The sequence below is a fragment of the Anastrepha obliqua genome, chromosome 3, assembly GCF_027943255.1.
Source record: "Anastrepha obliqua isolate idAnaObli1 chromosome 3, idAnaObli1_1.0, whole genome shotgun sequence".
Taxonomy (NCBI): domain Eukaryota; kingdom Metazoa; phylum Arthropoda; class Insecta; order Diptera; family Tephritidae; genus Anastrepha; species Anastrepha obliqua.
In genome coordinates, this window is record NC_072894.1 from 33,353,291 (window position 1) to 33,370,196 (window position 16,906).

The window sequence follows — 16,906 nt, forward strand, 5'->3', positions numbered from 1 at the left end:
TCTCCCATTCTCTCCCGGGTCTCTCCATCTTTCTTTGTCCGCCTTGAAAGTTTCACTTCTGTTATGTGTTCTTCGATTAGGCACAAGTTTTTTTTGTTTTTCGAAAGAAGTATAAAATTGAAATCTACAAAGCGCTTTTTAAGTTACAGTGATCACCAGTTCAAAAAACATAGAAAAACGAATTTAAAGTTTTGCTATCGATTTACGTAGAGTTATACGAATTATTTAATTACTTACACTGTGCCATCTATTCCTCGGCCATATAATAGTTCTGCAGCCGACATAGCAGCTTCTAAAATATCCATTTGCTGCTACCTACGTAGCATTTACCTTCTTGAGTGTTATCATGCTTGCAGCTACTTGCTCTTGAACGCTCTTGTTGAATAACTCGAAAAGTATTTGTTGGATTCACTTAAATTTTTCACACAATATTTTTAGGATACTATACTTTAAGAAAATGCAAAAAAAAAATAAAAGTTTTTTAACACATTGACTGCCAAGGCACTTTCAGCAAATAAGATGCTCTGGGGCCACAGCATTTTTGTTTTTAAATCTCATCAGAGACGTCAAAATTGGAATTTAGGGTAGTGCTGGTAATATTTTCTGCTTAGAAACAGGCAGTTTTTAACTAATTAGTATGTCACACACATATGTTCGACGTGGCGCCTACCGACTTTTTTTGTCTCAGGGCCATGGCGGACATATATGCACGACAAAAACATGGGCTAAACATCAAAATACATCTTCGTCATTCAAGCTCTCCTTCGTTTTGCAAAAACAAAACAATTGGGAGTATGTTGTTTTTGAAAACAAACACCAAACAACGTTATACCTATGCCGACAATGTATTTTGATGTTTGAATCCGTTATTTTTGCAAACAGAAACAAGTCAAAGCTTATTACATACTCAGTAAACAAGAAGACTTGATCGCGTTATATTGGTTGATAATATAATATTTGTGTTACGGAATGTCGAAAAGAAAATTTTTTTTGAGCTGCTCCGAAGCCACTATAACAGAAATTTCATGGGAAGCCATATATTTTATTATTGCAATAAAATCATATTTATCGTCAATCGTTGCTGTGTAACATGGCGAGAGAGAATAATAGTCGTGTAGGACATATGTGTCCGACGTGGCGTAAACCGCATAGTACAGTGTCACACATATATGGCCGACGTGGCAGTCAATGTGTTAAAATTCTGACTACCCCTAACCCCTTAATTATGAAACTTTCCACTGGTATCCACTAAATGTTTGCATATATGCATACACAAATACATATGCAATATTAAAAAACATGACAATTTGCTTGCACATAAAACTGCATTAGATTATATTTTATTTGCCTTATTTTTTATGCACTATACGTAAATATGAATCTTGTTATAGTTGTAGTTCTTATGTTTCTTCTCCTGTATGGATGTCTTCTTAGTTAACCTTATTTTTCAATATGCGTGAAATTTCTGTGTTTTTTTTTCTTTCTTTATATTAATAATATCGTATAAAGTACAATTTTTTTTCGATTAGTACGTATAATATTTTTTCGTCTACTGTGGTGTTGACCTCTTTTTTCTATTACCTTGAATGCATAATTTATCAAAATGAAAAAGCACAAATCAAAAATCAAAAACACACTAATAAAATGTTTTTTTTTTTTTTAATAAGTTTTTGTTTATAACAAGTATCAGCAACCACTTTTCCTCCCTTTTCGTTAAACTCCTCTATTTTTTTATTATTATAACTTAGTTTCGTTTGAATTACTTGTATTCTGCGTATACTTTTACATGCTATGATTTTTTTGTTTTTCGTCGCTCATTACCTACAAAGCACCAACCTACGTTTTCTACTTGTTAACAAACTTTGTGGCATGCGGATATTTATCGGGTTTGTAATCAGAGTCTTTCTTTAAGCGTTCGCGTACATGCGTACGCACTGCCTCCGTATACGAAGCATTTACCGCAACATCGTTGGCAATAGTTTCAGTGATTTCATCGGCTGTTAGCGTTTCAGTGGTAGCAGTTGTGGACGCACGTGGGCCAACGGTCTGTATGGCCTTGCGTACACTTCGAGCGATTAGTGAGCTAATCTCAGTTGGCGGTTTATTGTTTTGTATCATTTTCCTTCGTTTGGCCGACATGCCTGATATGTACGCATCCGAGAATGGAATTTGATTTGGCGGATTCTAAAAAACAAAAAAAAAAAAACATTATTTTACAACAATACGATATATTTATAGAAACGCTTAGAAAATGCGCAAATAAACGGGAGACTTACTGCACTTTGGGTACATAGATCACGTGCAATGATTGGCAACCAGTCGTTGGGGAAATTACTATGCCACAACTCCGAACCGACGGTAACATCGGGCAATTGTTCGGCAGGGGCAAGTTCGATTTCTGCTTCGTCGTCCATGTCTATTGTAAATTGACTATTGTGTTTTGCGTCGGATGTCGACGCCATTTCTACCATCTCCACATCAGATTCTAAAGGCTGTAGATTAAATAAAGATGGGGGAGATAAAAATAATGGTGAGTATTATACAATACATAATATGCATGAGGTGGGCGTAGCACAAGAAAATTTTTGCTTTTCAAATTACTTAAACCTTAACCTGAACTTAGTGCCGACATGGAACCACAAACGGTAGCTATAATAATAGTTGTTCCCGCCCCACTGCAAGTTATCGCAAACATATGAATGAATTACTGGTAAAGGGGTGATCAGAATGGAGGCGATCATACCAACTTATGGTGTTCAGCAATGAGGCCCATTTTTGGCTTGTTGGCTACGTCAGTCAATAAGCAAAATTGCCGTATTTGGGCTGAATACCAACCCGAAGACCTTCCAGAATAGCCACTACATTCACTGAAAACAACCGTTTGGTACGGCCTATGGGCTGGATGAATCATCGGCCAACATTTCTTTAAAGACGAGGCCGGCACCAAGGTAACAGTGAATGGCGAACGCTAGCGCGCCATGATAAACGACATTTTAATGGCCGAAATTGAAGCCCGTGATATGTATGTAAGTCTAAATTTTAAGTCTAAGGCATTGCGAACCAACATTACTAAAGTTATTCACGAGATACCGACCGAGGCCCTTCAGCGCGTCATTCAAAATAGGGGTTTACGGATGGCCGAATTATGTCCAACATTTAAAAGCAATTATCTTTATAAAAAAAAAAAAAAAAAAAAAAAAAATGTCACCAATGGTTCTACACAAACATAATAAAGATTGGCCAGTCAATTTGAATTTTCGTTGTTTTATTTCAATTTAAAATCCGATACCTCTAAATTGATCACTCTTTATTAAAACATTTTTATAAGAACTATTTAAGCTCGAATAAACGGGAGGTCCCTTACAACAAAAGGATGTAAACGTCAATTTGGCTGTTTAAAATTTATCTACCAGGTGGCGCTGAAATCGAGTTATTACTAAAAATTGTATTTATAGTCCCATTTGGCGTAAATATTTGTCAAGATATTTTGTACTTATATGTATAGAGCACATAGCTGAGGCATTCTGGCATTTGCAAATTACCATGACGACACAAACAAAATGTACATATAAACATATTGGCCATCTTACTTTGCTATTCGCGCTATCCTCAAGGCAACAGCAGAGGCAGATACTGTTATAAGGACGACATATAGTACTTACAGTATGCTTTTCGCAAGAGTTCTCTTGCTACTTGAAACCTTCGGATGACTGACCACCTACTCCTCGTTAGAACAATTAAGTTCCTCTTTGGATTAGCACGAGATGATATCTCAGAGCCAAAGCTACTGATTCATCCAGGTAGCCTCTTCCCTGAACCAATTCATTCCCACTATCATTTATTTCGATGTTCTTACAACTGGGAATACAGATGAAAGAAACGATCATCGATTTAGATATTAAGTCATAAAACGGAAGGGACAATGGCAATAAATCTACCGTCTGGTTGCCAGAAAATATTGCTGCTTCGTATCTGTACCTATTCATGCCCTTATTTCTAAAGATCTTGCGATCTTGCTAGCACTATTGGTTGAAAGATGTTGCCATTTTTATTGTTGTAACAGCATAAAACATAACCCATAAATGTCTTGATTGACTTCCTGACCGTAATGGTTGCACGTCACTATTCTTACTGGAATAAGCACCTACACCAACACCACAGTTCATCTTGGGCCTGTCGGTGTAGAGAGGTGATTTTGTTATCCGCAATTTAATCTCTCCTCCATTCTCTCCTAGATGGGAAAGTACTTCATATTTCAAATCTAATTTAGCTAATAGCCTAGACAGATGGTAGCGTTAATCGGGATTAATGGTGTAATTCGGAATTATCTCGTGAGCTAAGTGCAATTAATGCGGATTGACAACTAGACTTGATTCTCATAATTTATGCGGCCGCCGTAGCCGAATTGGTTGGTGCGTAACTAACATTCGGAATTCGGAGAACGTAGGTTCGAATCTTCGTGAAACACCAATCTTCGTGAAACACCAAAACGAGTTTTTTCTAATAGCGGCCGCCCCTCGACAGGCAATAGCAAACCTCTGGGTATACTTCTAAAAAAAAATATCTGCCGTTCGGAGTCGGTTTGAAACTGTAATTCATTCCATTTGTGTAACAACATGAAGACGCACTCCACAAATAGCAGGTGGAGCTCGACCAAACACCCAGAAACGGATGTATGCGCCAATTATTTATTATATTTTTTTAGGGGAATCTTCGATGGCAACATTGCCGAAAAATGACAGTTAATATGTATTGTGAATGAAAAATAATGAAACTTTTAAAGAGAAGAACAAGAAAGACTGGATGCAATGCTAGTTTGCACTAATACGTTCGAAATTACGTTAATTGTTATGATATTTTTAGGCAGCCTTAGAAATTGCAATTTAAGAATAAATAATAAACAATTATTTCTTAGTATTAGCGCAGCTAATACCCGCATTTGTTGCCAGCGGTTCATCTTTTACTGACAAAACTATCCAATAAACAAATCAGCTGTTCACTAATCCGCGTAACAGCCGTCTGTCGCACTACAAATTTAATAAGATTTAACTGCGCCGGTAATCTCGATTAACGTCGCCGTCTAGGCTATAATGGCCCTGTTCTTAAATAGGTAGTTTAAGTTTTTTTTTTATTTTTTTTTTTTTTGCAAATATTTCTTGATTTATATATTCATAACACTTTTTTACGCTTACAGTGTCTGCTGGCTCCGACACTGGCGTTACATTTCTATGTACGATGAATTGTTGTGCATCAGCTGTATCAATTGTGGATGGAGGTCTTCTGTCTACATAGGACCTTAAAAACTGCAAAGCTTCGTCCTTTAAAACTAAAAAACAAAAGAAAAAAAAATTTTATAAATTGGTTTTTTCACAAGTCATTTACATTTGTACTTACACAATCGCATAGGTACCGAGAACTGACTCATCAATTGAACCCAGTAATTTATAACTCTACTACGGTCCACACACACACTCAAAACGCTGTATAAACGGTTAAGAAAGTCTTCGCATATTTTCTTTATACGTTGCTCAAACGTAGCCGGATTACTCTGCTCATCACGCACAATCTCAATGAAGAGCGGTAGCATGTGTCGAAAAATATTGGTAACAGAGTGACGTGAATCATACTCGGGCTTCTCATAATGCGGCAGCAGCACCAGCAGTGCTTCGTCAAACCATTCAGCGGCGCGATTAACAGCTGGTGTTACGGTATCCTCGTTGATTGGTTCCCCACGAAAAATGCGCTGATTGACTAAGTTGACTAACTGAGTGCGCAAATTTCGACGATAATTGTCTGTGCCAGTGTTGGTGCTACCAGAAGTAGCTGAAGTCTCGGTCGATGGCGCAGCAGTTGATGCATTGCGATTTTGTCCAGATATAATATTACGTAAAGAGAAAAATTCGGGTGGGTTGAAACGTGGCGGTAATATTGGCGCTGAGGGAGCGTTCGTACGCGGTGTAGACGTGGGTGAGCCACCTACTGTGGGTGAAGAGCGTACACGTGGAAAAATATCGGTAAGTTCAACAGGTGAACGCAAAGTGAATGGATTAATCGAATTCGTGGCTAATAGATTAGAAAAAAGTCCATGTGGAAAATGGTTGAAAAATGGCGGGAAGTGCCTTAATGAAAATAATCTTGAAATCGCTTTTGAACTGCAGTTTTATAATAACTGCTTTATTATTATAGGAAAAGTATATTAAAAGAAAAAAAGAAAAACATTTACAGACAGTTCCCGCCATTTTAAGTATTTTATGTGATTTGTTTGAGTTTGTTTTGTACTTACTTATTATCTGAGGGCTAGCATTATTAGTAGTAACATTTGCTGCGGCTGTATTGTTGTTATTGGCGTTGCCTTCCGGCTCCCGAATGTGATGACTATTACAAGGTAGGAAGCGATCGAACGCCGATATCATATTTGCCGGTATAAAGCGACCATTCCAACCATTTGCTGGTATGCCACCAATTTGCAGTTGTGGTCGCGATGTTGAACGCGTTTGTGTAGATGTTGTTGGCAAAGTGCCAATTGCCAATGAAGCGGAAACCGGACGAAGTCTGGTGGTAGCAGGCAAGCTCGCACCTGTTGCTGGTACCGAATTGTTGCTGTTGCGATCATTCCTAAGACTTGTACCTGCCCTGGCGCTTGCGTTCCTGCTACTACTGCCACCACTGGCATTGGCATTGTTGAAATCATTATTTCCTGTAGTACTGTTATTAGCGGTCGCTGTTGCATCCGCTGCTCCTGCCGAAGCTCCTGACTGTGTACGTTGTTGCTGCTCGCCATTTCCATTGTTCCCACGCGGATTTACTGCCACATTTAGTAGCGAAGGCGGTAAGATTTGCACATGAAGCTCGGTGTTAATGGGCGCAGAGTTCACCATGGCCTGAATTAGACGCGACATTTGCGCATGTGGTGTATCTATAGAATTATCAGAAATTTCTTTCAATTATTTTTCATGATTTCTCTGTTACTTGGGGTTATAAGGCGATAACGGAATAAAAAAAGAATGTTATTGAAATGCAAACAAGTTTATGTACGTATGTATGAATGACTGAAATAACGTTTAACTCGTTGACTACTAACTACGATATAAACTGTGGATTGTTTAGTTGCCTAGGTCAACAACTACGAGTGATGTTCTCGCATTTTCAGGCTAAATTAATATTGCCTTGCAAATCAAATATGCAAGTATTTTTTATAAGATGCATATAGGCTGATACGGCCCCCATATCCATTTGGTGCGTGACTATCTTCCGGAATTCAGGGAGAACGTAGGTTCGAATCTCGGTGAAAGACCAAAAAGAAGAAAAAGTTGTTTCTAATTAGCGACTAGCACCGTTTTCCTACTGCTGTTCTCCTGCGATGTCTGTTTGTGTTCTTTTTTAGTCAGCTCCATTTCGTGAGAACCAAATATAGCAGAAAACTTGTTTTATCTATTTTTGAGATTTCATTAATTTGCTGTAAGAAAGGCCTACGAAGGAGCGAAGTCTTGCTCTAGCTAGATCTGGACATTCACATTCTGCCCGACAGCTTCTGCAGATGGCATTGAAATAAAGCTTGAGTATAGCTGCATGATGCCCTACCTTCCAGTGACTTGTAAGTGTTGCAGTAATACGTGAGATGCTTGGACGAGAGCATCCTAATAGGTGCTTCGGCCTCTGGATGTTGTACGACGGCCATGCTTTTCTTGTTGTAGAGCATAAGCATGTCGTTATTTGCTACTTTCCGCTAAAGCATAGTTCGACAGTGCGTTTCATTCGGGTTGTAATCACTAGATAATAGAAACATACAAAGACCAATCTGCAGATGAATAGAGTACCTGCTACGAACAAGGAAAGCTGAAACCGCAACGGCGGACAGCCTAGTCGTTGACGACTTACTACACTTGTTTACTAACAAGGGCATCCACTGCCAAGGATACGCATATTATTTTCTAGTCATAGCAATAGCCCTTTACGATATAGTGCAGAGAGTTGTGCACTTGATGAAGAGATGTTGTGCTTCATATAATCATACCGCAAACATTCCGGACTTTCGCCCCAAAACAAAGTTGTCTGTACCGAAGAGGAAGTGTATACCTGCAAAGCTATATTTAGGAAGAGACCTACATTGAGGTTAAGTTTTCACTAGTCCCTGAGTGCACTGATAAATTAAATTTACTAGGACAGGGCACAGGAAGATACCTATAACCGAAGAAGTGGATGCATTGGCTAGAGTGGCTGCGGCTTCATTATTAATAAGACCCAAGCCGTTCCTTGCCTTGGGTCAACATATGTACCGTCAAGGAAGATCTTAGAAGAGAAGAATTAAGGCTACTAAGCTGGTAGCAAACTGTTGGGCTAATCCAGGCTAAGTACTTATTAGGAGTTATAACCAAAAGAGATTTAACTATCTAATAGTTTCCACGACAGTCGGTTCTACGGAACGACCCGCATTTATATCCGGCTAAGGATTGTTACTTTAGCAGCATTTTTCGTTTATGCATGGGGAATGTTTATGTTGGTACAACAACAACAACCATCTAATAAGCCTCCATAAAGACAAACTGAGAATGCTCACTGGATTTCTGGTAGGTCACTGCCGATTGCGAAGCCATCTGCACAGTTTTGGGGATATGGTCCGCCGACTTTTGTCGTTCCTGCGACCAATCCCTAGAAACTGCATTCTTGTCGAATGCAATGCCATAGCGACATCTGGTACGGCCAGTAGAAAGGCACATACGCTCAGCCCCGTCAGAATGCATGAAAGATATTTATGTCGAAGTACTAATCTTCTTTTCTTCAATTCTATTTTAGGTATTCTTTGAGTTAAATTCGCAAGTTTCAACTGCAGGGCCCAGTAAATATTGATACAATTTTTTGTTTTTAGAAGAAAGATTGGTATATATGCATAGTAGTGTGAAAAGTAAGAGCAAAATGTTTCGTTAAAACAAAAGTAAAATTTTTATTAATGCAGTTAATTGTTATAGGTAAGTAACAAAAATTTGAAGTAAAAAAACGCCTTAAGTCGCAATGGTCTAAATAAATGTGCAAAAACTGTCAAACCCTTTAATTATATGCTGATTATCTTCGGCAGATAAGATTTTTATTCATTTCAAAAATAACCAATTATTAATATATAATTAATCCACTACGAATGAATGGGCAGTGGCTGCCTCTGTGAACTGAAATTATTTTCATTATCTTCACATTTCAGTTAAATTAACAACAACTCGTTAAGAAGCGCAATCGCGACCGTCGGGTTGACATTACCGGAAAATCCCGAATTTTTATATGACTAAAGCCGCAAGTAGTGGTGCCGTAACCATAACGCCATAACCGTAACCATACCCATAGCCGCGACAGTACAGCATCTATCGACTAGTCATGCCGTAACAATAAACAGCCGTTATTGAAGTAGAATTAATAGCAATATTTGCACGAATAGTTTTCTACTAAGTCAATTAATTTTTTGTCATTCCTTTGTAAAAATCAGATTTTGATTGCAAATATCAAAACAAATGTAAAGTGTTTCACAGCTGCTTACAGCTGCTGGGGGAAAACCAGAATTCAATCGATACATGCGGCTACGGTTGTGGTTATGGCGTTACGGTGCGGCACCTATAATCGTTTCCAGTGATGCCCATATGTTCGATCAGAACAGCTGCTTGCTATGGTTACGGTTAAGGTCACTAATCGCAGCTTGAGAAATGTTTTGTTGAAAGTTTCAATGTTGAAATAAAACAAAAACCAAATAACAAAATTACGAAAATATATCGAAATAGGAAAACATAGAAAAAAGTAGGCGTGTTATTTCTAGCTAGAAATTAGCAACCTCAAGGAAAAACTCAGGAAAAATAGCCTAAAGTGTATCTAAGATGTATATAAGGTATAGCTCTCTCTCTCCTTTTCATCTACGTTACATCTTTTTCCTCTCTCGCGGAACGAAATTGCTCAAAACGTTGCATGACCTTGTAATTTTACTCTCCATTCTCGCTCGCCCATCGACGCCTAAGAAGTTTCGCTACAAAAATAAAGTCGCACTACACAAAACACACGCAACTAATTCCCAGGTTGCCACTATTTTTTGGTTCAACAATAAAATTTGCAGTTGCAGTTACATAAAACTACTTCTTACAAACATATAAATACTGTTCTCGTTAAGTACGCAAAACAGCAGGAATCGGAGTATCCTTTTTCGTGCTCTTGTGAATTTTTTTGCGAGGCGTTTCAGTACAGTCTAGTCCTGCAAACTTGACGAATACTCCAAATTGCTTAGGATACGTAATATACAGTCTGTCTAATAGAAGCTTGACCACCATGACTGTTTGACCAATTCGAATCATACTTTGCGTTAATTTATGCCCAAGTTGTGGAGGTAATCGGTTCTAAATCAGCCGAATTTGCTTTGATAACTGTTTGGCCACGTCTATATTTTTTTCCTTTGAGTTTTTGCTCAACTACTGCCCAAACATATCCAATGCCGTTGACATCAGCCGACTGTGAAGGCCAATTGTTGTTCCTTCGACAGTCGGTTCAATGTTACCGGTACGACCCGGTATTTATATTCGGCCAAGGATTATCACTCCAGCAGCATTCTCCTTGAATGCAACTACAACAGCCAATAGAACTTTTCAATCCCATTTTGCTGTTTCCACTCCACACACCTTCGGCTTCGGATCGTTGCCTTCTTGTAAAATGCAAGGTTGACTAATTCTTCCAAACATCTTCGCAACTGGTAGTAATACAATTTTTTGGTAAATTTTATGCATTAAAACTGCATTCAAATTGGCGGTAAACACAAATAAATGGCCAAATCCTTTTTCGGAGAAACAGTCACAAACTTGAAACTTAAATGGATACTTAACAGTTATTGTTGTTATTGTTGTAGCATCATACACATTCCCTATGCATATATGTACGAGGAATGCTGCTGAAGTAACAATACTTGACTGGATATAAATCCGAGTCGTTACGGTTACGTAGAACCGACTGTCGTGGGAACTTAACAGTTCGTTGAAGTCGCCGATTTCTAGCAGTACACCAGAACCGATGTACATATGCAACTATTCGCCCAAAATGAAGACTCATCCGTGAATATTGCGATTGTCAATTCCGTTCTGAATTCGCCTTAGCCCATGCAAGTATTTTTTTCAGTGTGTGATAATGAAAGCAGCGGTTTTTCAATGTGCTTCGGAATTTGAGATCTTCAGCGCATAAACGGCCTCGAAAACGTTAAAACTACTTCAGCTTCACGCAGCGATAAGTTCGGCTTTGTCGCAAACAAATCAATGATGATTCTGATCTTGGTTTGGAGGTTTTTGTTTTGGCCTCGTTTGATGAAGTCATCAACGTTTTAAAATTCGGTATCCTGTTGCACCCATTTATTAATGGACGTCTTCGACTTCGTTAAATATTTTGCTGCATTAGATTTATTGGAGTTTGCACTTTGACCTCATGGCCTTTTGTGCCCTATGCTGCATGTGCACGCGATATTTTTGGACCTTTAGGGTGTGTAACTCGGAACAAATTTTTCTAAATTTCTCAAAAAACTAACAAGTTGCACAACGCGTATTGCGAAAAGAATGCACCTATTTAGCATAATTTAGTTTATAACCAAACAGAACTTTAAGTTTGAACTTTGTCACGCTTCTATCAGACAGACTGTTCAAGTTGAAGACAGATACAACAGTAATTTTTTGAGTACAGGAACTAATAGATTTTCAACACCGTTCACTGAGGTTCAAAAAAGACCATTTTTAATTTTGATCCCATAAAATCCGTAATCAGAAGAAAAATTCGCGTACAATCAAGCGAATTCTACTTATTTAGAATAAACCCGCTTGTCACTAACGATTTTATCTATGCTCCTTAAGCCAACCTATCTAAATTAATTCTCCTTTTAGTTGAAACTACAGGCTTCCTGGGCCTACTGCACTTAGCAGGCCTCGTATTGCAGCTACAATTAACTCATAACGGTGCTCTAATACTTAACTTGTCAAGTAAGCAACATTCACTGTACAGTACAGTAATTTAGTATTGAACCAAAAACATAAAATATATTTCAGCTTTCTAGGGAGTTGTGTTAGTGCGCCTTTTATGCTTTGCGTACCGAAAAGGTTTAGTAAAATTAGTTAAGTGAAAGGTTATGCGTTATGGGGTAAAACAAAACATGTAAAAACTGAAGAAACCAACGATTAAATCGATTACAGTAAAAAAAAAAACCTACTGTCAAAATATAATCCGCGTCTCGGTTGGAGCATAATTTCTATGGTATTACCATCTACAATCGTTGCAATTTGCAAACAAATAAATAATAATTAAGTACAGATTTTTTCATATCAATTCGCATCAGTTGTACTATGGCATATTATTTCACTTACCATTGCTTTGAGTGGCTGCATTCGTTGCGGCTGCTGTACTTGGTGTGTTGCTGGGAGTGACCAAAGGTTCATCGACAGGATCTTCAACGGAACTACCGCTACCACTTCCACTTGCACTTGCATTTGTGCGGTTTGTATTGCGATTGTTGCTATTATTGTCACCTGCAGTTGCCACAGCCGAGTTGCCAGACACTGTCCCATTACCGCTTGCCGTTGTCGGGGGCGAGCTGGTAGTTATGGTTACTGGGTGATTGTAACGTGGTGCTATATAAGCGCGCGTACGTGGGCGCGTCTGATTATTGCCTGTTGTGGCAGCAGCAGCAGCAGCCGCTGCAGCAGCAGATAAATAATTATTGGAACTAACATATCCGCTTTGTTCGACCAATATGGGGCGACATGTGAGAAAGCGTGGTGCCGGTTGCGACACGTCCAACATCAGATCGGATATGGCATGTTGAGCATGCGACATGTAATGGAGTGCTTCTGAGACACGATTGTAAAGCCGTTGTGCATTTTCGCGTTCGGTTGTATTCTAAAATTGTGATAATTATTATATTAATTTTAATTTTAACTAAGTATTTCTTACATCTTCATCGAATGTAGGATCATTATTCAATAATTCGTAGAATTGCTGAATGAAAGGATTTAGACGAGTTTGGACAGTGCGCATCTGTGCCACTACTTCAGCTAAAACACGAGTATTGGTGCGACGACGAGAAGGATTCTCATCGGTGTTAGTACCAGTCGTTGCGGAAGCGTTCGACGCGTCTCCAGCCGAAGTATCAGTCGACGTATGATTTGGAGATGTAATATTGTTTGTAGTATCTGTGCCGGAAGTATTAGAAGTAACGCCGATATTAGCACCAACGGCGTCGAAAGTATCATCAATAACATCTTCTATAATGACCGCAGCACCATCAGCATCAACTGCACCACCACCATCGTTACTTGCATCCATGTCTGCAGCAGCTTCACCGCTATTCGTAGCACCATTTTCACCCTCATTAGAGCCAAAAACTGTTGGTAATTGTACGACGGTCACGTTTGTATTATTATTACGGCGTAACGCTGCAGAAACAGCATCTTGCACCATTTCAACAATATTTTGGTTCTGCGGTAAGTCGGCAGCGGTGAAACCCACTTCTACCACAGTAGATTCCATAGTCCAACTACCACGTGCCAATATATCCAAAGAGCTGTTATTAAGACCCTGCAGAAAATAATGATATAAAGAGGCATAGTAATCGCAGTTCAGGAGATGGAAGTATTTACCCTTTCTGGATCTTCCAAGTATGCAGCAATATTATTTGCGCAATCCAACATATGTCGAGCCACTGTTATGCGATTTACGCAAAATGATGAGGAAACAGCAAAAGGATTTACAGGTTGCTGCACGTTATTTTGCTATGACGAGAGTAAGAAAATTTATGAATTGAAAACTTATTTCTGTTTAAACTTACTACAGGGTTCATTGGTATTGCCATGGTGCCGACGACCATGCCATCCAAAGCCCGAAATAGAGGAGAATTCCGCATGCCACCACGATTATTGGGCCGTTCACGTGCACTAGGTGCATCATTCGTGGAGGAATTGGAAGTCGAAAGGTCCCGCTGCGACGGTGGTGGTCGCTCGGCCACATGCACAACTTTTCCATCAACATCTAAAAATATATAAATGATTAATAGAATAAATAAATAAATAAATATAAATGATTAAAAAATCGTTAAATAAAAATGGTTATATAAATCGTCAAAAAACAAAAAAAAAAAACTGGAAAGCTCAATATTCCTATCTAGTTTGGTGCATATTAATACAAAAACAAAAAAAAAAAATGGCAATGACAATATATAAAATACAACCTCAATAAATGCAATATTTAATCGAAAATCCCATTTCAATTTTTGCTGTTACAGGGACTATATTTTTGCCGTCTATTTAATTTAATTTGATCAGTAACACGCGGCTTTCTTTACTAAGCGCAGGAATTCAATACTGGGGTTTCTTTAGTTGTAATAACCGAGTGAAAATTGTGTTTTAAGTACTAAAGCTTATTGTTTTTGTAAATTCTGTATTATAAATTGATATTGCCAATTGCTGGTTCGATATGAGTTTCTTTCAGAGTGCTCAGTTTTAAATACAAAGTTTCAACTGTATAGAAATGCATACAGATTGACAAGTTTGGGTCTGCTAAAGCTATTCATATCTCTTTGACTCACCATATTCTTTCAATTGTTTTTCATCAGCAAGAACACGTCCACAATAAATAATACGTTGTTGGTCTGCCGCTATATTAGTCTTCTCGGCGATTTTGTCCTTAAATTGACGTATAGTCAGCTACAACACAATAAAACAAATATAGTATAAAAAGCATGGAATAAGAAAGCGTCAATTTGCGGAGGCGGCGTCTGCAGACAACTCCTTCCCTTCACCTTGGTCAATGGTGCTACGGTCGGGTCGGTTATGGCTGAACTATTAGTCTTCCAATATTTCACAATTAAATTGAATGTTTCACTTACCTCATTGTCAATACTAAAATCATGCGTCTGTGCATCGAGCGTTTTCACTCTTAAATTTATTAACATTTTGCGTGGTGTGCGAAGAGGTCTATCGAAAGACTAAAAATGACGGCTAATGAAATATACTGCAGCACCAAAGAATGCGGGTAGTGACTTGCCACACAAAAAATCACAGAAGAAAATTTTATTTACGTTTGTTTTCGTTTAATTCCACGTTCCGCTTATGTTTGTACTTTAGTTAAAATACAAGCGACCTTTTATAAAAGTTATGAAGAAAAAAATTTTTTTCCAGAAGTTTTTACAGCAGACCGTGAATGCAAACGTTGAAAATGTCAAATTCGCACAATTGACGTTTGCTTGACAGTTAGATGTGTGTTTTTTTAATACACACTGGTTTTGCTCCTTTCGAAAGGTTGCAACGTTCACTTTGTACGTATTCGTCAACTCTCTCGCTCACACTATTCAAAATCAATGGCTCAAAAGATCTACCTGCATTATTCTTACACACAGACTTCCAAACGGAAAACCAATCCAATTGGTAGAAAAGGAAAAAATTCTATAGGCGGCTTCAAACGACCACTTTCGCAGCTTTTTCTCCACAAAATGTTTATTATGTCAACGAATTATAATTTTCACTCATATCTCTGTCCACTACACTTTTCAACCTATGAGCCTTTAATGCAGTTTGCCACTTTTTTCAGGTGTTTCTAATCAGATTAGTCACAGCCACAAAAAAATCGCCATTCGCCTTTTGCTTCGCAAATGAAATGCTGCCGGATGTAAAGAAAAAATCGCTTTGACAACTAATAGCGGTATGTGTTGCCAGATATTGTTATTCACAACAATCTTCATGATTTTTTTACGGTCAGTTCAGATCGAAAGCATAGAAATTTTAATTTAGGGGTGTTTTGATATCCAACTAAAATTGATTTCGCAACGATTTGGATTTCGGGCTCGGAATCTAAACGGAGTTAGGGAATCCAATTGAAATTAAGAAATTCTAATCGAATACATATATTCTTCGAACTGTTCCGAATGAGTGGTTTTGTTGGTGAGTTCTTGGCTTACATTTGCATTAGATTGTGAATATAAAATTTGTGCCAGAGATTTGATTTAGCAAAGCCTGTTAGGCAAATTCAACAAATATATGGAATAAGGAATTTGTTTGCCGTTATGTTGCCATCGAAATTAGAGAGCATTGTAAATAAGGAATTATAATTAAAAGCTTCAAAAAAAAAAAAAAAAACACAGCAATAAGAATTGGTGACACGGTATGAGTGGCTTTTCTATTGTGCTTACAATTTTTTATCATGTTCGTTTAGTGACGGGAAAACTATATACTAATTTAAACTAATAATAGATTAAAGCTTATTCGCTGCTTTTAAAAAGTTATTAATTACCATATTGTCAAAATTTTAACCAACCAACAAGGTGTGCGACATAACCTCACTCCCTTTCCACGGCAGCCGGTTCTAACTACTGCATTCACTCGGAGATTTCCCGACTAAGAGCACTGCGTCAGTTAAACAGTTTCATGTAGCAAAGCTGCTCCCAATACTTCTTCCGAATCTGGAATTCAGACTAACCCTGCACCCGAAGTTTATTTCGGTTGCGTATACCAAAGACGGCTCCACTTTAACTCTACTTCAGTTAGATATAATCACTACTCAGGTCTTAAGATACATAGGAAGTGGTCCACACGGTTTGTGGTCCTGTTCCTCCCGTCATCAGGCACACTCAGCCTCCAAGGTTTCTACTTCGCGTAATGTGTACCATCACCTAGTACCATGAGCGGATTCTTTTCGGCTCCTCGGAATAATATTACTGCCCTCTTTCTGCACAACAGCACCTTCCACCTTCCGCTCGCGTGAGGGACAACCAGCCTACCACATAGGGTTTTAAACCAGGAACCTGACATCAGTCAAGTGCAATTATTGCAATGGTTGGTGCTAACTGGCCTGATCGCTAGAGATGGGGAAATTTCGTTGTCTACTGTTGTAGAGCTCACAACAATAACAGCGTCATGTACAG

General features: G+C 38.4%; 1 protein-coding gene across 1 annotated transcript; it reads right to left on the reverse strand.

The window, feature by feature from the left end:
• Positions 1-1,306: 1,306 nt before the first annotated feature.
• LOC129240568 (large proline-rich protein bag6-B) lies at positions 1,307-15,629 on the reverse strand. The gene is made up of 11 exons (XM_054876468.1): positions 14,876-15,629; positions 14,576-14,693; positions 13,820-14,019; positions 13,632-13,763; positions 12,946-13,569; positions 12,360-12,891; positions 6,284-6,916; positions 5,395-6,063; positions 5,193-5,326; positions 2,277-2,492; positions 1,307-2,184 (listed from the first exon to the last, which is right to left on the reverse strand). The coding sequence occupies exons 1-11, from the start codon at positions 14,939-14,941 to the stop codon at positions 1,846-1,848; spliced, it is 3,663 nt and encodes a 1,220-aa protein (XP_054732443.1). The 5' UTR covers positions 14,942-15,629; the 3' UTR covers positions 1,307-1,845.
• Between the last annotated feature and the right edge of the window lie 1,277 nt (positions 15,630-16,906).

What these genes read in the sequence shown, in the direction of transcription:
- LOC129240568 (XM_054876468.1), bottom strand. Translation starts at nt 14,941, where the DNA reads ATGTTAATAAATTTAAGAGTGAAAACGCTCGATGCACAGACGCATGAT. An exon ending in ATTTTAGTATTGACAATGAG is followed by an intron (nt 14,694 to 14,875) that starts GTAAGTGAAACA and finishes ATTGTGTTGTAG; the next exon opens with CTGACTATACGTCAATTTAA. An exon ending in AAAACAATTGAAAGAATATG is followed by an intron (nt 14,020 to 14,575) that starts GTGAGTCAAAGA and finishes ATATATTTTTAG; the next exon opens with ATGTTGATGGAAAAGTTGTG.